A 27,258-nucleotide genomic window follows, 5' to 3' on the forward strand; every position below is an offset into this window, starting at 1 on the left:
GGACATCACACGAATGAAATCCCTACTCACATCCAGTCCCCTGAACCATGCCTTTGTCGATATTTTCGGAATAATTGAGTGCATCCACCGACCCAGATCATCTCTATCCCAAGATGCTTGCCAGCTGGCAAGTGTTCTTTGGCGAGACGAGCTATAGAATTCGTTGAAAGCAATCGGTCGCTCATAAATTTCACCCTCAATAGCACCACGTTTGGCTAAAATATCGGCTCTTTCATTGCCAGGAATGGAGCAATGAGCCGGGACCCAGACTATAGTGATTAGATAATTATTGTTCAATATGTCGTTCAGGCACTGTTTTATTTTGCCCAGGAAAAACGGTTCATTTTTGCCAGCAGCGTTTGAGCGAATGGCTTCAATTGCACTCAGACTATCTGTGAAGAGGAAATAATGGTTTGAAGATAATGTGACGATTACACTCAAACTATAATGAACTGCTGCTAGCTCTGCTATATAAACAGATGCAGGTTCTTGAAGCCTAAATGAGGCCGAAACATTATTGTTGAACATACCAAACCCTGTCGCTTCTTCAATTCGCGATCCGTCCGTATAAAACATTTTCTCAGAGTCAATATGCCTGAACTTACTTGAAAATATTTTTGGGATTTCCGTCGAGCGTAGATGATCCGGGATTCCACGCACTTCACGCTGCATGGATGTATCGAAAAATAAAGTTGAGTCAGGGGCACTTAGGATGCTGACACGGATAGGAATATATCTTGAAGGGTTGATTTCCTGTGACATATGGTTAAAATATACTGTCATAAATTTTGTTTGAGATCGAAGCTCGACTAGTCGTTCGAAATTATTAATTACCATGGGATTCAGCACCTCACATCTTATTAGCAGGCGTGATGAAAGCTCCCAAAATCGATCTTTTAATGGAAGAACTCCCGCCAGAACTTCAAGACTCATTGTATGTGTCGAATGCATGCAGCCTAAGGCAATTCGCAAACAACGGTACTGAATTCGCTCAAGTTTGATAATATGAGAGTTTGCAGCGGAACGAAAACAAACGCATCCATATTCCATCACTGAAAGTATCGTTGTTTGATACAATTTTATTAGATCTTGCGGATGAGAACCCCACCAAGATCCTGTTATTGTTCGAAGAAAATTTACTCTTTGTTGGCATTTCGTTATCAGATACCTAATGTGTCCTCCCCACGTGCATTTGGAATCGAACCACACCCCGAGGTATTTAAAAGTTAAAACCTGTTGGATCATTCTTCCCATCATATGGAGCTGAAGCTGCGCGGGATCATGCTTTCTTGAAAAGACGACTAACTCTGTTTTCTCCGCAGAGAATTCGATACCAAGATGAACAGCCCAAACGGACAAGTTATCTAAGGTATCTTGCAATGGTTTATGCAGATCAATAGCTTTGGGCCCAGTAACTGAAACCACGCCATCATCTGCCAATTGTCTTAGTGTACATGGGGTTACTAGACAGCTGTCAATGTCATTCACGTAAAAATTATAGAGGAGCGGACTGAGGCATGAGCCTTGCGGGAGACCCATGTAGCTAATTCTGAATGTTGCCAAATCGCCATGTGAAAAATACATGCACTTCTCTGACAAAAGGTTGTGCAAATAATTATTTATAACCGCTGGAAGTCCATGTTGGTGGAGCTTTTCTGAAAGAACATCAATGGAAACTGAATCAAATGCTCCTTTAATGTCTAAAAATACAGATGCCATTTGTTGCTTTTGAGCGAAGGCAATTTGGATGTCAGACGAAAGTAATGCAAGGCAATCATTCGTCCCTTTATTTCTACGGAAGCCAAACTGAGTATCTGACAACAAACCGTTCGTCTCGACCCAAGTGTCGAGACGTCGTAGAATAATTTTTTCGAACAATTTTCTGATGCAGGACAACATCGCAATGGGTCTATATGAGTTGTGATTGGAAGCTGGTTTCCCCGGTTTTTGAATGGCGATAACTTTCACTTGTCTCCAGTCAGGTGGAACAATATTTTGCTCAAGAAACTTGTTGAACAATTCCAACAAACGTCTTTTTGCGAGGTCGGGCAGATTCTTCACCAAGTTGAATTTAATTCTGTCCAACCCAGGGGCGTTATTGTTACAAGACAAGAGTGCTATAGAAAATTCCATCATTGAAAATGGGTTATTAATAAAACCATTATTTGGAGGAGATTCCCGTATAATGCTCTGCGTAGGAACAGAATCTGGGCAAACTTTCCTAGCAAAGTCAAATATCCATCGGTTCGAGTATTCATCACGTATATATATATATATATATATATATATATATATATATATATATATATATATATATATATATATATATATATATATATATATATTTCTTCTCTTCCTTTTGGCACAGACCGAGTCGATCCATATTGCCAAGTGTTGTCAAGTTTTATTATTGTCGGTGGTGTATATTTGTGAAATAGAAGTGCTCTCGTTGAAGTTGTCAGTGCGAGGGGAGAAATTTTGCTTGCTCTTCGTCACACAGAGGAGATGGATATCTCTGGCTACAAAGAACTCGAGTCTCTCATTGCATGAACCGCGAGAGAATTTTTCTACATTTCTTCGCTCCACTTTATACTCGGAGTATTTCACGGCCCTTAAAAAAATTTACAGTCTGATACTGATCGTTGCTGTGTGGAATTTCCCAAGAGAGAATCGCAAGTTGACAATTCTCGGTTAATTTTTCAAAAGGGTTATAAGCAAGTGACAGTTTCTCTTTGTTTACTTTCTCTTCTATTAATTACCAAGCGGTTTCCACGTTTATCACTCAACACTTTGCATGAAATGATACCCGAAATTTTCGAATTTCAAACAGAATAGTGATATCAAAGAAATTTTTTTTAATCACATCACAATAATCGAAAGAGAGAGAGTGATTAAAGAGAAATTGTCACTTGCTTATACGCCCTAATGAAAAATGAACCGAGAATTATCGCAGAAAATCGAATCGATGATCCAACTTGATTATTCTCATACTAGGTTGCATTATTTTAAAACCCTTGTGTGAAGCATTCACAGACATTTTCATAGACACAACTTATACAAAGGTTATATGCACATAGTTAGAATAAACGGCAATAGTAAAATGATTCTATAGCGGCCCTTACGCGAGCCATTAAAAATGTCATTACTAAAAAATAATATCATTTTAATGATCGTGTAATTGTGCAGTAATGACGAGATTTCTATCAAATTTGAAATACATCATTACTTAGTCATCATAAAAAATGACAAAAATAATGCCGCTTATCGCAATTAACAATTAACCTTGCAAACCTTAGATTCTCAGAAATGTCATCGAGAGAAATTCGCTCTCGCACTGGTGTCTATTCTATGTTAAATGAGCCATGCCAGGTTTTTGTTGTTGCGATGATATCTGTCTCTCTTTGATGGTACTGATTCAATCGTGTGAAGAGTTGCTAGTGAGCGTTCTTTGATACGATAAAAGTTCTTGGTAATATCCCTGGGCGTTAGCACAACCTCGAGACAGATTGAATGATGCTGTCACGGTCCCAGGGCTTGTCTGTATCCTTACTCAATGGAGAAGGATGCACACTAATGGTGCCATGGGTAATATCTGAAAAGAAGAGGCAACAATACACAGAATGGGAGCAATAAAATTGATATGTTCCTCTTTCTGAGTGTGCCAAATTTGTCAGGCAATGTTCATGCTACAACAAATACTACACTTTGATCTAAGGAAGAGAAGCGATCTACTAATCAAATTTGATCTCTTTTGCAGTCAGGGCCGGTGAAAGAGATGGGTACGGTGGGTAGTACTACCCAGCCGAAATTTTTAAAAGAGAGTAATTACCCACCTGAAATTCGGTTGGAAAACAAAAGTAATATCATTAACATTGACGAAAATAATTTTTTTTCTGCCTTATTTCTATACTAAACTGAATCGTTCAAAAATTATTATGTCAAATTTAAAAAACATTGACTGTAGAAGGCACAAATCTCCAAATATCAAGGGGAACGTGCCATTTGAGCCAATTTGTTCTGATAACATGTTCCATCGGCCCTGTTTGCAGTATGCACTTGGTTATATGATCACCGAATCGTGTACTATTTGTTACCTTTTGGAACCGTAAATGGCGTGGATAACAGCGGCCGAAACATCCACGCATAGTAGTTTAGTTGCTTGTTGAAAGTAGCTTTCTCTTAGATTACATTGTAGTATGCTTGGCGCTTTCTCAGACATACGTCACTTTTACTTTAGATCCAAACTAATGATCCACTCACTCATCAATCATCACTGATATTCTACTATGCAAATGCAAAACATACATTTATTTCTTCTTCCAAGATTGTAGATTAAGTACACCATCAAGCCATGTTTAGTAAGTATAATTTCTATCGAATATCTTCTTTAAATATTTCAGGAACGAATTTGCACATGGTGAAAGGATCAATGCACAATTCCTGGCCAACGCCAGTGTTCTTTTGGTCAACATAGACTAGTTCGTCTGGCATGGAATTGAAATTGTATATCCTGGATCCATAAATGGGTCCGGTTTATATTCTGCGCTATTCAGCTGCCCGACCGGTAAACCCACAAAAAAAATGATAATTTCTAGCAATATACAAAAAATTTTCAAGTATCCTACTGCGTGATAGATTGAAGTCGAATCCTAATGAAACGCGATTGAATGATCTCTGCTAGTCAATAATAGCATTGTTAGCACCGTAGTTGGTTCGTCGTAAGGGAAGTCAAAGAAATGCACTGTTGCGATGAGCACGGGGTCGGACGTTGATATTAATTTCGCGGAGTAAAGCAGGGCAGTCAATCTTTTCGGTCAAAACATCTGCTATCAATAAAGCATGTGCAACATCTCAACAATTTGTAATTCATCGAGACCGATTAGTAAACCGCGACTTTCGTAGCTTGGTAGTTGGTGAGGATTGTTCCACGGTAAGCTCCGTAGAACGGTGATTCAATTTCCCGCGGTTTACGTTACACCACTCGGCGAAGCTCAACAACTGTCGTTGTAGAAAACCTGCATCTACTGGGCTTCGAATGTAATAGTAGATCTCAACGTCATCGGCAAACGATAGTCGAGGGCCCTCTAGAGTAAAGTTGACGTCGTTGAAGGACAGTAAAAATATGACTAAAAATATGACTGCTAAACGACGATCCATAAGATATGATTGTTGAAATGACACGGTGCACAGTGTTGCCTCCCTATTTAAAAGTTGTCAGAACCCTAAATATTCGATAACTGCCTGTTTAATAGCTTCCCATCAATATATTTAGATCACCTTATACATTTCCAGCTTGAAGATATCTAAAACAACACGTGATTCACAAGTTAGATAATACCTTTTTTAAAATATTCTATTTGAAATGTGGCTTCTCGGTCAATTTGTTTTCTTTATCAAGTGTTAACTTTGCGTTGCTGATTACCGTTTCGAAAGTTTGTTTCATCATCTTCAGGGTATTACAACCCAAAATAGTCTTCATCAAGTAGGGTATGGTCTACTTCTATAACTTCTTTAAAACCATAAACGTGCAAATCTAGTGCCCTCTCTTTATCTTTCTTTCTTCTACAGCGGTCCTACCCCAAACGAACTAAACACTTGTCAAGCTGAATTTACTGGACATTTTAGTTGCAGCTAATTTCTCATATGCACATATGCACTTATTCACGTCGCTCAGTTTTGAACAGAAAAATGGTTACTTTGGTGAATCACCGAATTTCGGTTGTCTGAGAGCTGTTTACTCTGATATGGTCGAGAAAATCACGGTTCACGAACTTAGGTTCAAATGAAAGGTCTCATATGTTGTTTTTGAATTTTGTTCGCATTCGACATCTGGTTCCGGAACTACAGAATAAAGGACTATTCACATCTTTCAGATCCGGTTGAGTGCCGGCACAGTTCCGTGCACAGAGGCCAACATTCTTCCCCACGTTTCAATGCGGGTATCCACACTTGTTCTGCACCGTTTCGTGGTTTCGGTACTGCGGCGGTGTAAATACAGGCATTAAAACGCCTGGAAGAATATCGTCCTTTGTGTATGGAACTGATCCGGATTGGAAAGATATGAATAAAGTGTGTTTAAAATGGCAAACCGTCATTCAGAACGACGATGCTAAAAAGGGAAAAAGGATTTCCGGTGAAGCTCTCAACGCGTGAGAATGTGGGTTCGCACTAGTGCGACGAAAATTTGTGTATTTTTTGTTCGAGGAAGAAAGATTTTTCGCGTCCCGGAGTAAATCAGAGTTGCGACGCCGCGAAACTATCATCGGGAGTCAATGTAAAGAAATAATCGAAAATAATGAACACAATCGAAAATAACCTAACCTAAATAATCAGGCGAGATGGGCCACATTTGGCCTTAGCCTGTCACGTTAGGGACACATCAAATAAAAAAAGAGGGAAAAAGCTCTTCTTAATTTGGCTCAAAACTTTTAGTCCCTATGAAAACATGAACTACTGAATTTACCAATTTGAGGAATGTTATTGAAAGAATTCTACTGTTTTTTTTTGTCGATAAATTGTTTATTTGTGTACATTTATACATTTCATACACATATAGCAAGTGTATCGGATACTGAATTTTTTTATCTGCGATTTACATTGATTGCGTTGCTTTGTTCTGATCAATCGTCAACCTAATATCTTCTCTGATAGCACGGATACTACTTTGCTGTCGAAATTCCATTATATCTTGAATATTCCTCATGGACGGTTAAAACTATAGGTTGACGCTGACCTTATTATTAAATTCGAGATTTTGGCTTGTAGACATATCTAGAATATATCTTGAATATATTACTAAGACAAATCTTGAATATATTACTAAGCCCAACAAAATAATTTGTTAGATACTTGTGAATCATCATCAAAAAGGGGATTTTATGAGCAAGTGCAATTATGACATTAAGTGTAACTCGGTTACCATCGTGGAACGTAGATTTTTTGACTATAAATGATTTTTCAACATTCAGTTGCTTCGTGTACGCCATTTCCATTAGAAAAGGTTTTACAGTTTGATTGCTGATTTCCATTCGAAATGCTGCTCATCGAACCATTAGAAATTTTACTCTTTTTTGCTGGGGGCTCCATAGAAGACACTTTCAAGTTGAACTATTGAAAGATAAGTCGCATTATTAGTGTGTTTAATAGGTTATAATTTTATTGCAATGACTCACTCGATGTTCTATGGCCATGTGACTAAGCGGTGGCAACCCGACGCATGCTCGAAGAATGTTTTCGATTGCAGAACGCTGACGAAAGAGTGAATTGACGACTGGAGTTCCTTCCGGTACAAGAGGAGCCTTGCAAAGGTAACTAAGCAGTGATAGTACCGATCGGAAAGGTTTGTACTCAGCGTTTGTTTCATTTTTGTTTTTGATTTGAATTCGAGAACAAAGTTCTCCCAGTATAGCCAAATCTAAAATCAGTGGCGAGGCTAACAACGAGTCTTCACAAGTATTATGAATTACCAAGGTGTTGTGACCACCTAGCATAATTTGGCTAGTGTATTCGTCCATAGCTCGTTTACTGTCACCTAAAAGTAGTAATGAAAATGAGCATATGTGTCGAAAATACATCTTCCGTATCCTACCAACATATGGTACGTATTTGATAACCACACAATGATCGGGATGTTCACCTGGTTTATACAAAATGTTATTAGATGCTACCATGTCATCAACAACATTACTTTTAGAAATCTGTAAAAAAAAATACGATAATTGCTAAAAAACACTCATGAAAACAGTTTTATAATTATCACTCACTTCTTTCGATCGAAATTGTTGTGGTGCTGAAAGATTCTTTCCATCATTGTTGCCGAGATGATTGTAACTAACAATAGAAACCGGTTTGATACCAGCAGACACCAGGAAGTCAACGAGTACAGACTTTAACTTAGTTTGGCCGGATTTGAAATCATCGCCCGCGATGAATGCTCCGTGATGATCTGCCAACTCAATAACTCCAGGTACAAACGTATTTTGAGGAGAACCGTTTATATATATACACTATTTTCAAGATTGGAATGAGATAAAAAATACAATTTGTTATGAAGTGCTACTTACGCCTTCATTGATAGCAGCCATTGCGAAAATAGTTGATGGTGAGATCTCTGATTTGTTTGCCTTCAGGGATTCCTCTAACTCGGCCATCGTAGTGTTCAATCCTGTCTTAATTTCAGCAAAGCGTTCGGTATTGGCAGTCCACAAAATAACAACTTTTTCTACGCCAGAATTTTTCTTGAACTCACGAATATCTTGAATTATTTGCAAATACTGTTCGTAACGAGTCCCAGGAATTGTGTTGTCGGCACGATCGGCCTGGTTTGCCGCAATAAAATCGGGATCATATATGGATGGGCGAGGCTTCAGTTGAGATAACTTTTTGTAGACCTGCTCTTGAAGCGAAACGTCTAATACTTTAGCCCGAGTCATCGCATCGCCAATGTTCATCGCACTAATGTCCCATCCATCGACAACGATATTGTCCGGTTTAACCATTGGCACCAGTTTATTCATCGGAATATGAACGTCTTGTCCCGATACATCCGTCCCCAGTAGAACAGTTGATGCCTGCGTAATCGAGCCATACCAGTTGGCCTTTTGTGTGCCAGTGCGAGTTCTCCACTCCAATCCACACTTATTGGCTTCCAAAGCGGCAGTCAAGGTTGATCCATTATTACCCCCCCATCCGACGAGCATGAGTCCAAGATGTGGAACGCGCCGATTCGTGCGAATGCTAAGCTCAGTTGTCTCTGGCCGGACCTGTAATAAGGTAAAGATAAAATTTTCTTTTATCAATTTTTGTGGTATTCTTCCACATCTAGTAATTGAATATGGATGGGTATATCTCATGAATAAAATAAATATCGTGTACAAATGCTTTCTCTAAACTTAACTAGAACTATAGTATAGCAGAAGAGATTAGAGATAGGCGAAATATTATGTTTGAAAAAATCCACTCAGAAGATGATAGTTTATTCGACGAATTATTTCTTAAAAACATTTCTTCGCTCTGCATTTTGTAAAACTTTTGATTGTTTGTTCAAGAAGAGCCCGTCAAACTCATATGAGACCTTCTGAAGAAAACAAGTTCCTTCAAGTGTTGGACTATCCACGTTTCCTCATTCAGTCATCAATTCGTATGATGTCCAGATGTTCCCTCCCCCATAGTAAATGTTTCATAATATGAATAGTAAATAAATGAATTCATAAATATTGAATATTATAAAGCAATTTTATTCTGTGTAACAAAGACTATACTCGAAAAACTGCAATACTTTTTTGTGTATAGTTTTTAAATGGTTGGGTAAAAATTGATGGAATTTCGGGAAAAACTAGTTTAGAGTGTAATGTTTACATGTGCAACATTATGTTACAATCTGTCAAGTGGCTACCAAAAATTATGTACTTAGTTGAAGAAAATCCAGTTCCACATATGTAGGGGAGACCGAGGATGGGTGGCCGAGTGTTTTTTTATGAACAGACTAATACACGCAGTAGCCACATTTACAGTGGTTTTGGTGGAGTACTAGGTTGCCCATGTACCGACTTAATTTCAGTTTTTTTTGTGATGTCCCTCGTACGTGAACACGTTTGTTCTGTTGTTGGCGCTGTAGAGTAAATTTCTATTCTTGTCATCAGGTCTGGCAATAATCTACTTCATCATCAATGAGTTCAGCTCACCTGCAAATTGGTTTCAGAATGCTTCTGAAACCAATTTGCAGGTTATGTTATGCTAACTGAGCGAGTTGAGTAATTGGGTAACCATTTGTGTAGAGAAAACATCGTCTCAACATCGTAGTGTCAAGCAATCAGCAGATGAGCGCTGAGTGCACATCAAACATTAGAACCCACTCAGAGACGATTTGTGAGTTGTTATTTGATGTGTTTGTACATTAACACATTAAATCAGATTCTTATGACACTGTCTGGCTTGTATTCCCCATCCACCAGAGTTGCCATGGGCGGCCAACGTTCGAATCGGTGCCATTTCAATCCAATTCTCAACACATGTTCTCGTATGCTGGAAAACGCATTCGGTTCAGTAGCCAGTTGTGTTTAGCTCGAGACAGGAAATTCATCCGTTTATGGTATACATCACGCTACGGTCCGACTTTTGTTTTCGTACACTAATGCTCGTGCTCGTTTTGAGTACGTGCACTCCTGCTTTACTGTTCGGGGACTATAATCAACATGGTTTACGTTGGTGCTTTCCTGAAGGAGGAATGCCTTTCGTATATCCACTGCTTTCGTATATTCCGACTGCCTGCTCTTCTCTTCTCGACGGCTTCAACTTGAACGGGTTCATTCAAATTAATACAATGGTGAACCGAAACGAACGCATGTTAGAACTTATCCAAGCAAATTACATCGCTTCACCGGTCAGTACTGTAACTTCACCTTTCGAGCCACTGATTGATCTCGACTTCGACCATCCCGCTATTGCTGTTAGGTTTAAGGTTTCACCGAACCGAATACACTGAACTGAATGACATGCTTTCAGCTATCAACTGGCAATTTATTGAAACGTCAACTAATATCAATGACGCCGTTGAATACTTTTGTTCCTATATCGGCGCTATATAAGACGTTGTAACATCCGTCAATAACATCTTCAATGAAACCGCTTCGACGTTGCAACTGAGACAGCAATTTGTATTCTAGACGAGCATACAAGTTCTCTCAGAACCAAACGTGACAGAGAGAACAACAAATCTTAGAGCTGAGCTGAGTAATTCCTTTTCTTCCTGAATCGGTGCGGTAACTCATGTTGCCCCGTTTACACTTCTGCTGGCTGCCAGCATGCTGGTGTCAGTGTACTGCCCTCTTAGCAAAAAACGTTCAACTGTGGTCCAATGATCCAAAGTATTAGACCAACGGAGGACCACCGTTGAACGTTTTTTTTTCCTAAGACGGGGCATAAGAGTATCATAAGCTCATTTGATAGTGTTTCCAATGTTTAATAAGTTTTGGAGGTATTCATACTTGGTTAGCGTTCTACACCATGTTCGTCAAATCTTAAAGGGTCCCTATCCTTATTACTATTTTTTGCAGTCATGATTTTGGATATTCCACATTATGAAGATATAACAAAATGAATTTGATTTGTTGATGGTAAGAAATTTTCGAAAGCCTTCAACTAATCATAAAATTTTAATGCTCGAGTTTATCGGTCAACGATATGCCTTGGAAAAAAATATTACTGTATGATATATCATACGTTCAAATGTTAACAACAATTTGTTTATTGTTTAACATATATTTTTGGAATTTCACTTCTGAAATAACTAATTTGAATCTTTGGCAATGGTTTGTCAAAAGATGGAAGTATTACTTATGGTTTCGAACATAAGATTCACACGAATATGTTGCTTACTTTTCTTTGGTGATTTGTGTGAACTTTGCAAGGTTATAATAAAAATAAAACGTTGACACTTGAGAACAATTTTAATATACAAAGAAATTAGAAGTGTAAACTATCTACTAGTGCTTTAGTAAAACTGTTAGGTATTAAACTCTAAGGTAAACATGCATTAAAATATAGGAAGTTTTGCGAATGATGTATCATACGCTAGGACATAATGGGTTAAAGCTGTCGTTCGCTGCTGGTCCTGATGGTATTCCTCCATCTGTGTTGAAGCGTTGTGCAGGAGCACTCAGTTATCCAATATCGAAATTGTTTAACCTGTCAACTTTACAAAGCAAGTTTCCTTCTCGATGGAAGTTCTCCTATATGTTTCCGGTTCACAAAAAAGGCGATAAATGTGACATTTCCAACTATCGCGGTATTACGTCTTTGTGTGCATGTTCGAAGCTATTCGAAATTGTCGTGAACGATATTTTGTTTGCCAGTAGCAGAACCTACATAGGTAATGAACAGCACGGGTGTTACCCGAAACGATCGGTTGCATCGAATCTTATGATATTCACCTCAAAATGTGTGCAGACCATGGACTCTGGATGGCAAATCGATGCAGCGTATATGAATCTTACAGCGGTATTTGATCGAGTAGATCACAAAATACTTCTGTCCAAGCTTCAACTATTGGGTGGCTCAACGATGAGTGAGGAGCGGTTTAGATTGTTTTCAGACAAATTGTTTTGTACGGGTTTAAATCGGTTCTTCAACATCTGAAGTTTTCTCGAATTTTTCTGAGGTTCCGCAAGGCAGCAATCTTGGTCCGTTGCTGTTTTCGCTTTTCATGAACGATGTTTCACTGCTGTTATCACCGGAATCCAGATTATTTTATGCAGGCCAGTGCGGTAAAATTTCATTTTCAATCGAATAATATAAGATGAAAATGAAATTTATGGCCACTGACCGTCAGCATATCCCTACTAAAGGGTGATTTTTTAAGAGCTTGAGAACTTTTTTAAACAATAAAACGCATAAAATTTGCAAAATCTCATCGGTTCTTTATTTTAAACGTTAGATTGGTACATGACATTTACTTTTTGAAGATAATTTCATTTAAATGTTGACCGCGGCTGCGTCTTAGGTGGTCCATTCGGAAAATCCGCTTTTTTATCGACAAATTTTGTTCAGCGATGAGGCTCATTTCTGGTTGAATGGCTACGTAAATAAGCAAAATTGCCGCATTTGGAGTGAAGAGCAACCAGAAGCCGTTCAAGAACTGCCCATGCATCCCGAAAAATGCACTGTTTGGTGTGGTTTGTACGCTGGTGGAATCATTGGACCGTATTTTTTCAAAGATGCTGTTGGACGCAACGTTACAGTGAATGGCGATCGCTATCGTTCGATGCTAACAAACTTTTTGTTGCCAAAAATGGAAGAACTGAACTTGGTTGACATGTGGTTTCAACAAGATGGCGCTACATGCCACACAGCTCGCGATTCTATGGCCATTTTGAGGGAAAACTTCGGAGAACAATTCATCTCAAGAAATGGACCGGTAAGTTGGCCACCAAGATCATGCGATTTGACGCCTTTAGACTATTTTTTGTGGGGCTACGTCAAGTCTAAAGTCTACAGAAATAAGCCAGTAACTATTCCAGCTTTGGAAGACAACATTTCCGAAGAAATTCGGGCTATTCCGGCCGAAATGCTCGAAAAAGTTGCCCAAAATTGGACTTTCCGAATGGACCACCTAAGACGCAGCCGCGGTCAACATTTAAATGAAATTATCTTCAAAAAGTAAATGTCATGTACCAATCTAACGTTTAAAATAAAGAACCGATGAGATTTTGCAAATTTTATGCGTTTTATTGTTTAAAAAAGTTCTCAAGCTCTTAAAAAATCACCCTTTAGTTCATTTGACTTATGCTGCCAATTCCAAGTGAAGCTCCCAGCATTCATCGTCAGTTGAATAATCGTACCTAGTCATTCGAAGTTTTGCTTGCTCAGTTTCAAGTGCCAAGTAGTCTAGCTGCTTCATAGTCTTCGCTCTTGGTAGTAAACAATTTCGATCGAATAGAATTATAAATGGAGTAAAGTGTTAAAAATGAAAACTTAAGGAGGAAACAATTAATTTATGTGTATTCTGTGATTGATATTTCAGCTATCTGATTAGTCTTTCATCTATTATCTTGAACCAATTCGAATGTTTACATGAACCTCATTTGAAGGCCGTTCTCACACTATTGAAAGAGATATTTTGTTACTTCAAGAGATCAACTGACGGTGGTTAAACTAAGCCTCGATTGAAGAGAAACGAGTGATGACTGAATGCTGCTCGTTCGGGCCGTCAGCAAACATTGTGTGTCAGAGAGTGAAGTTTACTGCATTAGAGAGATCGTCAATGTGTTCCACATTCAGTTTCAATTGAATTGAATGAAGTTTTACAGCACTGATGCAGGCGATACAAAAATTCTGAAGGTTATCAAGTATCTCGGGGACTGTCTTGAATTACAACATATGATACAAAAGTTCGTATATTGGTGTTCAAAAAATTGTTTGTGCCTGAGTATCGAGAAATGCTGCGTCATATCTTTCTACCGGAAAACTGATCCTATTTTGTATGGTTATGAAATCTCAGCAAGGTCCATGACACGAGTGGAATGTATTAAGGACCTTGGTGTCACTCTTGATCAACTTGGTTTCATCTTCAAGGTAGCCAAAGAGTTTCGAGACCGACTTTGTTTAAGATCATTGTACTGTTTGTACGCTGAATACTAGAGTCAAACGCTGTGATTTGGTGTCCATACCATGTTTACTGGATCGCTAGGATTGAGACTGTTCAACGTAAATTTGTGAGGTACGCTCTGCGCCTGTTACCGTGGCGTGACCCTATGAACCTAACATCATACGAAAACCGCTACCGTTTGTTGAATCTCGAGCCATTAGAAGTACGACGCATAACTGCTCAAGCAACTTTCGCTGTCAAACTACTTTTAGACGACATTGATAGTCCAACGTTACTCATGCGCCTAAACCTCTACGCATGTTGCGGAATAAAGGCGATAGGCCCTTTTGATCGAGCAAATTATATCGACGTGAAAAGATATCGACGCAATGCGTCATATCCAGTTATGGTGACAGGTCATATAAGATAAAGAAGAAGAAAGATAGAAACTAGTTAAGCCGTCTGTTCTGATTTAATCTAAAGGTTAATTGTATTTCCAATTCAAAGCAGTTCTTTGATTTAAAGATTATTCTACGTAATTAACTGTAGACGATTACAGTTCAAGGTTGTTTATTTTATTCGATGAATTGATTAATAATACTAACTGAATTTATGTATTTCTATTAAATAACCTAAAATCACAGACAGTTATCACAGCTAATTGGAAAAGCCTAAAGAAAATGTATACTTAAATCTAAATAGTACGGATACGTAAGTACGTTTATTAAATGAAAAGGATGTTTGCTAACGGAATAATTCTATGAGCAGTATATAGATATTCATTGTATAAACACGTGGTTCTCTTTGGATTTATTTGATGGTTAGGAAACTAATTTGTAAGTTGATTTCATTTCATTATTAATTAGATACAATAAAAGTATATTTGCAGTCGAGTTGCGGAAAACCGAACTACGGAAAAGTTTACAACATTCTCGAAAATTATAATCTGAAGAGATCCCTTTCGTTATGAGTACGTCCGAAGACCATCCTACAGGCAGCTGCAAGGTCTGCAACCGACCGGATCATGCCGAAGATATGGTCGCTTGTGACTGTTGTGAAAAGTGGTTTCACTTCACGTGTGCAGGAGTACAGGCTTCCATCTGCAACAAACCATGGCGTTGTGGTTATTGTTCAAGTCGAGATGACGACCGTAATTCAACAGTGTCAATCTGCTCGACTACCTCAAGTGCTCGTTTACGATTGAGGCAGCTCAAAGAAGCGAAAACACTCGATGATCGTCTGTTATTACAACAAGCGGAAAGGGAACGAGCTTATTTAGCTGAGAAGCACCAACTGGAAGCCGAGATTCATACAGAAATGCGACTAAGAACCAGTACATCAAGCCGAATCAGCTGTAAAAGTAGTCACAGTCACAGAACTGAAATAAAAACCTGGATTGATCAGTCTGGAAGCACAATGGCAGTAAATCCAAACGCGGATGCAAAAGCATCGACACCCGTTATTTCTATAGGGAATATAGTACAAGCAGATAAAAACAAAAGTGTAATAACGCCAGTCCAGTCGATATCCACAGGTATTCGTTGTAGTGTAGTTCCGTCCACGTCAACCAAGAAAGCCGTGGTTGAATTCAATAGAATGTCAACAAAAACGCACGTTCCACCGATTCCCATTTCTGGTTCAGCATACAGTAAATTTCCATCGCAAGTAATCAACACTGTTAATTCAAACTCGTCTACACGACTGTTTCCAGCATCGCAGCATAATGCCGTCCGTCTAGATCAACAGAAACAACATCCATCAGGTCCGTCTAAGCAGCACATCCCACCGACGAGTCAGTCAGGTCCACGAGAAGGCTCGCAGTTAGGCGCGGAACCTATAATGGAAAGTCAAGTTCCTGTTCGGACTGATTCCGGTGAGCGGAATCAATTGGATATATTATGTAAACAGCGAACAGTACAACAGCAATTTGGAAATCGAAACAGCAGTTTTTTTTTTTTTTTTTTTTTTTTTTTTTAATAACTATTTATTGGAATATGAGTTAAAATTAAATTATTAAGATTTAAATTGGGTGTTCAGCCACAAGTGGTGACTTTTCAGCCCTGTTATATATATATGATTTGGTTATTACCATGAAGACATCATTTGCTTCCGCAATTCTGAGATTTTTGTGTAGGGAAAATTCTAAACCTACTTGTATTGTGTAATGGGGAAAAGGAACTTATATACTAACTTACTAACTAATACAGAGAGCGAATCGATTCAATTGAAGATTGCATCGATTTTTGTCGGATCGAAACAGCAGTTATTTTACGCAACCTAGAGGAAACCAATCGGGAACATCGTTTATGCCGTCATTACCACCAGAAGGCACGCAATTAGGCGCGGAACCTATAATGGAAAGTCAAGTTCCTGTTCAGAATGATTCCGGCGAACGAAGTCAATTCGATGCATTTGGTAAACAGCAAACAGTGACGCCACAACTATTTGACTTGCGACGAGGAAATATTATTTCGCATCCTAAAGGAAACCAAGCGGGAGCATCGTTTGTACCGCCATTCTATTCTACACATTGGCCCGTGAATGAAAACTTGAGTTTTGGTAACAGTCAACAGCAAACTCCTTTCATGGCTTCAATTCCCGTGCACCCATATACACCGTCGAACTATTTGAGATGGTTCGCAAGTGGAGCACCGAATATGGAAGAATCAAATGCATCACGTCCTCGGACAAGTGCGACAGCAAGCGCTGAACCGCTTCAGAGCGAACAAGGACGCCCTGATAGGCAATCAAATATGGGACAATCATCTAATAATCACTGTACATCGGCGACTGAAGGAGTTCTGAATGCACAGCAATGGGCAGCACGTCAAGTAGTGTCGCGTGACTTACCAAAGTTCTCGGGTGACCCGCTTGAGTGGCCACTGTTTATTAATGCGTTTGAGTCTACTACAATGATGTGTGGAATTCAGTAAGACGAGAATCTAGCTAGATTACAAAAATCCTTAGTGGGAAGTGCAAGAGAAAAGGTTCAGAGCATTTTAACTCTACCAGCAGCGATCCCCGAAATAATTCAAACATTGCGAGATGAATGCAGGCGGCCTGAACAATTGGTTCATTGCCTCCTAGTAAAGATTCGTCATGCTCCTCCTCCAAATATCAACAAACTTGATACACTTATAAATTTCGGAAGGGAGGTAAAAAACCTGGTGATTTACATCGAAGGTGCCAAACTACACGACCATTTGGCAAACCCCATGTTACTATCGGAATTAGTAGGAAAACTACCACCAAATTTACGGTTGGAATGGGGGCTACATACCCAGAAAATACCGGAAGTATCGCTGAAGGCATTTAGTGAATACGTTACGGCTATCAGAACTGCTGCTTGTAAGGTCTTGCTGCCAGACTGCAGTCATGACGAAGGTCGTCGGAGCAAGAAGGAAAAAGGTGGTTTCGTGAGCGCACATTCTTTCGGACAGAATGATGAAATTGAGATACATTCGAGAAAAGAACACCAAACTAAAAATAAAAACGCCACCTCGAAATCATGTGCAGCGTGTAATGAGAATGATCACAAACTGCGGAACTGCGATAAATTTAAGAATTTAAGCCTAGATCAAAGAAGACAACTGGTGGAACGTTTGAAGCTTTGTCAACATTGTTTGGGAAGTCACGGTAAGTGGCCGTGTAGATCCAAACAGTTGTGTGAAATCGATGGTTGTAAAGAGTATCATAATAGTCTGTTACATACAAAGCCAATTCGCTCAGTTCAACGAACAGTTTCCACTGGTGTTATTTCCGCTCACTGCTCTAATCAGGAAAATATTCTCTTTAAAGTAATTCCTGTCATTCTGTCACATAAAGGAAAGTCTATTTCAACCTTCGCATTTTTGGACGACGGATCTAATCTTACGTTGATGGAAGAAGAAATCGCTGAAGAGCTGGAGTTGAATGGAAATGTCACTCCACTATGCATCCAGTGGACAGGAAGTGTGACAAGAAAGGAGTCGACCTCACGTGAGGTTCAAGTGAGCATTTCGGGCACTCGTTCTCAGCAATACACTATTTCAGGTGTTCGCACGGTTCCTCGCCTTGACCTTCCTCATCAAAGTTTGGATTACGATTATCTAGCCAACAGATTTGATCACCTGAAGAGGCTTCCAGTTAGTAGTTATTCGAATGCAATACCTCGGATTCTTATTGGTTTGGATAATGCGAAACTGATCATGACTTTAGACAAACGTGAAAGGCATTATCGTGAACCTGTTGCAGCTATAACACGCCTTGGTTGGACGATTTTTGGTGGCGAACAAAAAGAAACACAGCAAACCCATCATGTATCGCTTCATATGTGCGATGGCACTACAGATTTTTTGCTCCATAATCTTGTCAACCAATATTTTGATGTTGAAACCGTGGGTGTAAAACCTCTGATTTCGCTGGAATCGCCAGAAGAACGACGTGCCAAGCAGATCTTGTTCGATACTACTAAGCGTACTGAATCAGGAAGATTCGAATGTGGGTTGCTATGGAAGAGTGATACTATTGACCTACCAGATAGTTACGCAATGGCCACGCGTCGTTTAGTTTGCTTGGAGAAAAAAATCTGTAAAGATCAAAGCCTGAAATCGAAAATCTTAGAGCAAATTGACGAGTATCTGCAGCGAGGTTATGCCCACAAAGCAACAGAGAACGAGTTGCGTAATTCGGAAAATTATCTCGTTTGGTATTTACCACTTGGTATTGTTTCTAATCCTCGCAAGCCGGAAAAATTGCGTATCGTGTGGGACGCTGCAGCACGAGTGGGAGATGTATCTCTGAACTCAGTATTGTTAGCTGGACCAGATTTGTTGACTCCGCTGCTAAAGGTTATGTTTCAGTTCCGCCAACGGCAGTACGCTGCAGTAAGAGATGTTCGGCAAATGTTTCACCAGTTATTGGTTAGGAAAGAAGACCGACAGGCGCATAGGTTTCTCTTCCGCCCAAAGCCGGATCAAGCACCAACAGTTTATGTCATGGACGTTGTTATCTTTGGTGCATCGTGTTCGCCATGTCTGGCGCAACATGTAAAAAACACTAACGCGAAAGAGTTCGAAAAGCTGTACCCTGAAGCCTCATCGGCTATCATTAATAACACTTACGTTGATGACTTTCTGGATAGCCGAGATACGGTAGATGAAATAGTGCGAATCATAAAAGATGTGCGATACGTTTTCGATAAAGCGGGATTTGAGATACGGAACTGGCAGTCAAATTCTCAGGAAGTTCTCCGACGGGTCGGGGTTGACGTCTTAGAAACAGCGAAACGTTTTTCAATAGAGAAGTCAACGTTAGCAGAGCGAGTGCTTGGAATGTCATGGAAACCAAAGGAGGATTTATTCGTATTCGCCACACAGTTCCGCGAAGATCTTCTACCGTTATTATCTGGTAACGTCGTACCCACCAAGAGGCAGGTTCTCAGGGTTGTGATGAGCCATTTTGATCCGCTCGGCATCGTAGCTAACTACACAGTACACGGAAAAATATTAATACAGGACGTTTGGAGATCCGGTGTAGATTGGGATGACCCAATAAAAATGGAAAATTTCGAAAGTTGGCAGCGCTGGGTGAGTTTGAATCAAAATCTGTCGAAAGTTCAAATTCCCAGATGCTACTTTCCGAACTACAAGTTAAGCAGCTACGAAACACTGGAGCTGCACGTTTTTGTTGATGCGAGCTTGTTAGCCTATTGTGCCGCAGCTTACTTCAGGATTGTTGACGACGGTGTACCCCGCTGCGCTCTAGTAGCTGCCAAGACGAAAGTGACTCCTTTGAAACCTCAGTCTATACCACGCAACGAATTATGCGCCGGTGTGCTTGGTGTAAGACTTGCCAAAAGTATTCAAGAGCATCATTCGATACCAATCCAGAAACGTTACCTGTGGACTGATTCAACAACAGTTCTCTCTTGGCTAAGAGCAGACCCACGGAAATACCGGCAATTTGTAGCCTTCCGAGTGGCAGAAATTCAGACGGAAACCAGTATAAAAGAATGGAAGTATATCCCATCGAACCTGAATCCTGCAGACAAAGGTACCAAATGGGGAAACGGGCCTTGTTTCGACCCGAGAGACCCGTGGTTCTGTGGGCCAGCATTTCAACTTCGACCGGAGTGTGAGTGACCACGTCAACCGTCCAGATTTTCAGACCCACCGCAAGAAGTCAGAGTGATGCATCACCATGCAGCAGTTTGTGATTCAGTCATACAATTTTCAAAGTTTTCGCGATGGGATGACTTGTTAAAAAAACTTGCCTATATTTACCATTTTATACATTGTTGTCAAATAAAACAAAAACGATTGACAAGTAATGGATTCGTCACCTTAAATCAAACAGATTTTGTTGCCGCTGAAGCAAGCTTGTGGCGAATAATTCAAAAGCAAGAGTATTTCGAAGAAATCAAAATTCTTCACAAGAACGTTGATAGACCCAATAGCGAGAAGCAGCCCTTGAAAATAAGTAGTCCAATCGGAAAGCTGTCACCATTTCTAGACGAAAAAGGTGTAGTTCGTATGCAAAGTCGGATCAATATTACTGCGGCTTACTATTCCTTCGATTTTAAGAATCCGGTAATCGTTCCTAAAGAATCCCACGTCACGAATCTGCTGATCCTTAAATACCATCAACGTTATGGACACGCTAACGAAGCTATCGTCGTAAACGAGCTGCGTCAACGGTATTACATACCCAAGCTTCGATTCGTAGTGAAAAAGGTCGTAAAACAGTGCATGTGGTGCAAAGTCTATCGGGTGAGGCCGACAGAACCTAAGATGGCTGCATTGCCGCACACGAGAATTACCCCGTACGTTCGCCCGTTCACATTTACGGGCTTGGATTATTTTGGACCGCTGATCATAAAGCGTGGACGCATTAATGAAAAACGATGGGTGGCACTCTTTACGTGTTTAACTATTCGCGCCGTGCATGTGGAAGTAGTACATACTTTGTCAGCTGATTCCTGTAAAATGGCAATTCGTCGTTTCGTGGCTCTCAGAGGAGCTCCGCAGCAAATTTATAGCGACAATGGAACAAATTTTCGGGGAGCTTCTCGCGAACTTGCAGACGAAATCAAAGCTATCAATAGGAAACTAGCCCCAGTGTTTACCAACGCGGAAACTGAGTGGTTATTTAACCCTCCTTCCTCCCCTCACATGGGCGGTGTGTGGGAGAGAAAGGTACGTTCGATCAAAGATGCGTTGAAATCTCTTCATCATAAACATCACTTGAACGACGAAGAATTGATGACCTTTTTATCGGAAGCTGAGATGATAGTCAACTCGCACCCTCTGACTTTTGTACCAATAGAAGATCCATCTGATGAAACCGTGACACCAAATCACTTTTTACTCATGAGTTCGAGTGGTGCCAACGTATCTACAAGAATATCCATAAAGGAAGAAGTACCGCTGCGAGTCAACTGGAGACTGATGCAACATCTGCTCAACCAGTTTTGGAAGGGTTGGATTAAGGGTTACCTGCCCACCATAGCGCGCAGAACAAAGTGGTTCAATGACGTGCGTCCGCTTCAGGAAGGGGATCCGGTGGTCATTGTAGACGAAGCAGTACGTAATGGTTGGTTGCGAGGTCGCGTTGTCAAGGTTTATCCCGGAAAGGATGGACAAGTAAGAAAAGTGGACGTCCAGACTTCTTCAGGCGTATATCAACGACCAGCGATCAAAGTAGCCCTGCTTGACATCATAGAAGGAAGTAAGACCATTACAGAATAAGGTATTACGGGTCGGGGTGTTGCGGAATAAAGGCGATAGGCCCTTTTGATCGAGCAAATTATATCGACGTGAAAAGATATCGACGCAATGCGTCATATCCAGTTATGGTGACAGGTCATATAAGATAAAGAAGAAAGTTAGAAACTAGTTAAGCCGTCTGTTCTGATTTAATCTAAAGGTTAATTGTATTTCCAATTCAAAGCAGTTCTTTGATTTAAAGATTATTCTACGTAATTAACTGTAGACGATTACAGTTCAAGGTTGTTTATTTTATTCGATGAATTGATTAATAATACTAACTGAATTTATGTATTTCTATTAAATAACCTAAAATCACAGACAGTTATCACAGCTAATTGGAAAAGCCTAAAGAAAATGTATACTTAAATCTAAATAGTACGGATACGTAAGTACGTTTATTAAATGAAAAGGATGTTTGCTAACGGAATAATTCTATGAGCAGTATATAGATATTCATTGTATAAACACGTGGTTCTCTTTGGATTTATTTGATGGTTAGGAAACTAATTTGTAAGTTGATTTCATTTCATTATTAATTAGATACAATAAAAGTATATTTGCAGTCGAGTTGCGGAAAACCGAACTACGGAAAAGTTTACAACAACGCACCTGAAATATCACTTCGCCAGCAGAACATCCTGTCTCTTGAACCGCGAAATAGAATGTATGGACAACATGAGCCTTTTCGGACAGTTTGTATACTGTCAGGCCCGTACCCAGGATTTCGTTTCGGAAGGGGCCCAAAGATAAAAAATAATGTTACTGAAGATTGCTTATGTACCTTATTTTCTGTGTGCCTTTTACGGGTGTTTTTAACAGACTCTTTAGACTTTTCCACTGGAACTGTTATTGTATTACATTTCTTTACGTTTACTGTCTTGTTATTTCTGTAACACATGTCTGAGATCTTCTGGATAATTGTATATCTATTTTTCATTTCGGGAGGGGCCAGGGTCCCTCGGGCCCCCCTCTGGGTACGTGACTGTATGCGGTTCAACGAATTCTCTCAACTATTTGATTTTAATGTGTCGTCAAACGTGTTTCATAAACGTTTACTTGACAATTTCCACGTAGTGAATAGTGATAGTTTAATTTTTAATTTTCAATAGTTTGTTTTTGTTCATTAAAACAACATATATCAGATGAAGTTATACAAATATACAAATTATTATTATTATTGTTATTAGTTAGTTACTTTTCTTTATTAAAGAGACTTTCACCCGGTGGCTGGTTCGTCTCTGATTATTATTATTATTATTATTATTATTTTATTACTGATGTGATAATTTGAATTTGATTAAAATTCCGATGAACTACTTTCCGCGGATAGAAATTTTTCAAGTGATTGAAAACTAAACATAAACTAAGACGAAACGTAAGAATATAAATATAATTATTGCCAGAATACTTCGGCTACATGGGAACTCTGTGATATCTGTGTAAGTTCTATCGCGGAGTTATTCATTTTAATTCGACTACTACTGGAGCCAGATATATGGAACCGAGGCGACCAAAAGGCTTGAGGTAGATTATTAGTCTTCAAGTAAAAAGCGAAACGCGTTTTTTCATAAGATACTTCACATTTTCGCGTTGTGAATGGATCGATAATCGGCCTTATTCAGCAACCTGTCATTTCGGAACTGAAAGTCGGATCCGGACAAAATTCAATAGCATACTGTGATGCAGGGCAATTTTCATTTGACTATAAATTAATTAAAATCTCAGAGAAAAAGGAATTCACATTTTTGTCACACACATTTTTTTTAAGCTACCTCTGGCATATTTCATAGTCATATTTAGTTTCAGGTGTACTAAAAGTTAAAACGATTAGTTAATTACCACACCAGCAATGGGCAGACCATTATAAAATCAAATCAAATAATACAATGAATTCAAAATTTCTTCGTAGCAACGACACGAGCAAATTTGGAAGTAAATCCAATTCACACATCGTACGATGTTTGGTCGAACGATTCATCAGCTTAATCAGGCACTACCACGTCTCTTCAGCTCTAAGGAAAAAAGCGTGTAATCGAAGCGGTAACATGTTTCACGTAAAGCAAAGCACTCTGACAATGCGAAAAGTAAAAGATAAGCTGATGAACCAGGTCCCATCAAGGAATTACTTTATAGTTACTATCAGCACACTTAGTCATAATCTCTGTTACAAACGTCTGCACAGTAATCTCAGTTCCATGGCGGAAATACAAGCTTGCCAAATTTGAAGTACAATTGGTTTCAACTTGCACATCGTATTTTGCAAACATTCCGGCTAGGATGTTTAGATGATAAGCCTTAATCCCAAAACAGACGAGGCAATAGACAACAGGCATCACCTTTTTACGTCTACTCACGCTTTGACATTACATGTGAACAAGTGGACAAAATTCAAAGTGAATGTTCAGAAGTTATCATTTAATGTCAATATCTACCTAGTGGTGTGATAATTTTTTTCTCTTGTTATTAAAGCAACATTTTCTCATTGAATCAATTCAAGAAACCAAGTTTGGAAGAGTTACTGTACCAACAATCATCTCATTCTTTCCTGTATTTTCCAACAATTTATTAACTACAGAGAGTGTTAGAGAGAGGGATTGACCTTTTTGTAGTGCGTTCCAAATAAATTTTTTGGGTACCATCCGGGATCAAAAGCCGAATATCGGTAAAACTGAATTAAGTTTAATTGGTCATCGGCTATCAAAGTCTGCCTATCCGATAAACCCAATTATGTTTCTGTGAAACTGACATTTTTACACTAATTATCCTGTATCTCCTGAACCGGAATCAGAATCAGAATTGGAATTCTAATGAAATTCGGGAACTTAGTATGGGAGCATAGGATCATTTAAATATGAGTGTGTAGAGAAAATTGAGTAAAACTCATCACATACACACATTTGCTGATCTCGACGGACCGATTCGAATGATATATGGGTGTAAGAAGTTATGTGCTTCCAGAGATTATTGCTGTAAGCATTTTAAATCAATATAAATCAGAATTTGTTTTGAGTTCAAATATCTAGCAGTCTATTTGGTGCTTAGAAATAATTGCATACAACAGTATTAAACATCGTGTTTCACTTTACTTCCAAGTATCGCTTTATCATACAGTCCTTAAAACTCCTACTACTGTAATAAAGAGAAAAGTCACTTACTCAAAAGTATCGATATCTCCGTTCAAAAAGGACAGATTTAATAGTCTATGGCTTGTTGGATAGCTATTACCGTGTGAAATCTAAGTCATAAAATATATTTTGTTAACAAGAACAATATGACAGATATTGTCGAAAAACTGAAAAATTTGATATAAAACTTCGTATAACTTGAAAAAAATACATTCAATATCGTTCAGGCCGCCGAGGAGACCTTACATTTGCGACTAGTTTGATCAAAATCGATCACCATCTCTGAAATCTCGACCTCTTTGATCGATAGGTGTATGAGACTTTTTTTAAAGTTTGGGCGAATTCTATATTTTTTATGTTTATAAAAAAGGTAAAAATAGTACTCTTTTATATGTTTATATTTCGGCTACTCGATGTTTTAATGTTGGTCAAGGATTGAAATCAGACTTTTTGATGACGTTAAATAATTGGTCACAGTTCTTCTTCATAATGAAATATACTAATGAAGTTTTCAACCTAATAAATCGTTCTTCATGTGCAAACATACGTTCCCAAAATTCAAGAAGCATCAGAAAGCTACTATCTTCGTTTAATGAACATCTAACACTTGAACTAAGATCTTTATTACGGTTCGTTCGAATTGCTTAGGCTCACTTTTTACCTTTTTTAACTAAGAAATGCGAAATCTTATATGCTTTTTCCTGAAACATTGCTAGCATATGCAGAAAAATCCCGATTAAAAACATAACGATGTTGCCTATCAAACCGAAAAATGACCGTTTCAACTTAAACCAAAAATAGTATCGTATATTCAAACCAGAATGTAGTTGTTTTAACAAGAGCTTTATCGTTTCAAATAAATGTTGGTATTTTCAAAAACACATTGGTTGGTATTTTACGGAACTTTTTTTCTGCGTGCATAAATTCGATTGTTGCGTTTGTTCGTTCAATTAACGCTTATTTTTTTTTAAAATAGGGTAACCGCACTTATATTCAGCATTGTTCTTCCTATTTTTCATCATGATTTAAAATAATGGTAGTTAAGTTTGTAACTAGTATTTCTTATTCACAAATTTGAACTGAATGTCGTATTGCTGAAATCGAACGGATAAATAAGACACTCTAACATGCCGTGTTCGGAAAAAGTAGATCTTTTCCATTAACTGTATTTTGCTGCACATTAGCACAGTTTAGCATTTGGATGCTGATTTTGAAAAATGCAAATCATTAACATGTAGCGCATCCACGGAATAAAGCTACACGTGATTCTGCGTGGGCTGAGATGTATTAGAAAATCAATAGTTTGATGCTATTTTGGGATATAATGTAATGGGCATTCCCAGCGGCGATAAACATGAATGGTTGCATTTATCGATTTCTGAAATCGGTGCCCTTGACCATGGAAACTCACCGTAAACCCAGCCGGTCCACTGCTTACAACCGATGTAGTCTGGTACTGATAGTTTGCTTCGATATAATTTTCACTATATTGCACATTTGGCGATAAGACATTTAATTCTGCAGCCATAGCTTGGTTCTTTTTATTCCTCCCGGATGAATGCACCAGTTTGTAATTTGAATGTCCTTTTCTTATGCAGGTAGCGCAAACGTTCTAGAAGATGGTACCAGGAGAGCTCTTATATCGCACGAGAGCGGAATGGAGAGAACGACTGTACGACACACAAGATGATTAAGCACTGTTCTGGCTGACCAACAAAATGCTCTTCTCAGCGGTTGCCATCAGAGCCGGCATAATGTGTTTATATATTGAACATTATCTGTATATACGTACTCCGGTACTCAATGCTTGCTTCGTATATAAGGAGAAAAAGGATCGGAAGAGGGTATCTGTTGATTCACTTAGATAAATACACACGTTGAAGGTGTTCGGATTTGGGTAACTGTTTCTGTTTCTATTAGGCCCGCCACGAGTATACCATATAGGATATGGTTTTGTTAAATTTCTCACGCATACCGCATAACCGGATTTACTCAAAATCAGAACTTCTTTTTGGATAATTCTTTGGATTCTTAGTTTCATTTTAGATTGATTTTAGTTGATATTCATGGAAAAGGAAAAGACAAGGTTAGGTATTGCATAATTATCCTAACAAGATTTTCGCCAGAACCACATGGATCTTGTTAACCGGTCACTGAACTTTCAATGACATATCCAGCCATGAATTAAAATAATCAATCCACATTCAGATGAAATTCTGCATTTCTAAAAGACGAAAATTAACTATAAAAAATGTCGTACTCCTGGATAAACATTTAAAAAGACAATTTATAAATAATCTGA

The 27,258-nt window shown here is 38.9% G+C and overlaps 1 protein-coding gene across 1 annotated transcript; it reads right to left on the reverse strand.

Annotated features, from left to right (window-relative positions):
* Positions 1-6,489: 6,489 nt before the first annotated feature.
* Positions 6,490-26,667, reverse strand: LOC131439926 (inositol-3-phosphate synthase). Its single transcript, XM_058611033.1, has 6 exons — positions 26,368-26,667; positions 8,064-8,762; positions 7,764-8,006; positions 7,589-7,697; positions 7,173-7,531; positions 6,490-7,107 (listed from the first exon to the last, which is right to left on the reverse strand). The coding sequence occupies exons 1-6, from the start codon at positions 26,482-26,484 to the stop codon at positions 6,958-6,960; spliced, it is 1,677 nt and encodes a 558-aa protein (XP_058467016.1). The 5' UTR covers positions 26,485-26,667; the 3' UTR covers positions 6,490-6,957.
* Positions 26,668-27,258: the final 591 nt, after the last annotated feature.

Source organism: Malaya genurostris, unplaced genomic scaffold, assembly GCF_030247185.1.
Source record: "Malaya genurostris strain Urasoe2022 unplaced genomic scaffold, Malgen_1.1 HiC_scaffold_15, whole genome shotgun sequence".
NCBI lineage: Eukaryota > Metazoa > Arthropoda > Insecta > Diptera > Culicidae > Malaya > Malaya genurostris.

Bases quoted from the DNA above. Each gene is read 5' to 3' on its own strand.
- LOC131439926 (XM_058611033.1), bottom strand. From the start codon at position 26,484: ATGGCTGCAGAATTAAATGTCTTATCGCCAAATGTGCAATATAGTGAA. The intron at 8,763-26,367 runs GTGAGTTTCCAT...ACCTTATTACAG, and splicing joins GTGGACCGGCTGGGTTTACG to GTCCGGCCAGAGACAACTGA. The intron at 7,532-7,588 runs GTAGGATACGGA...TACTACTTTTAG, and splicing joins CAAATACGTACCATATGTTG to GTGACAGTAAACGAGCTATG.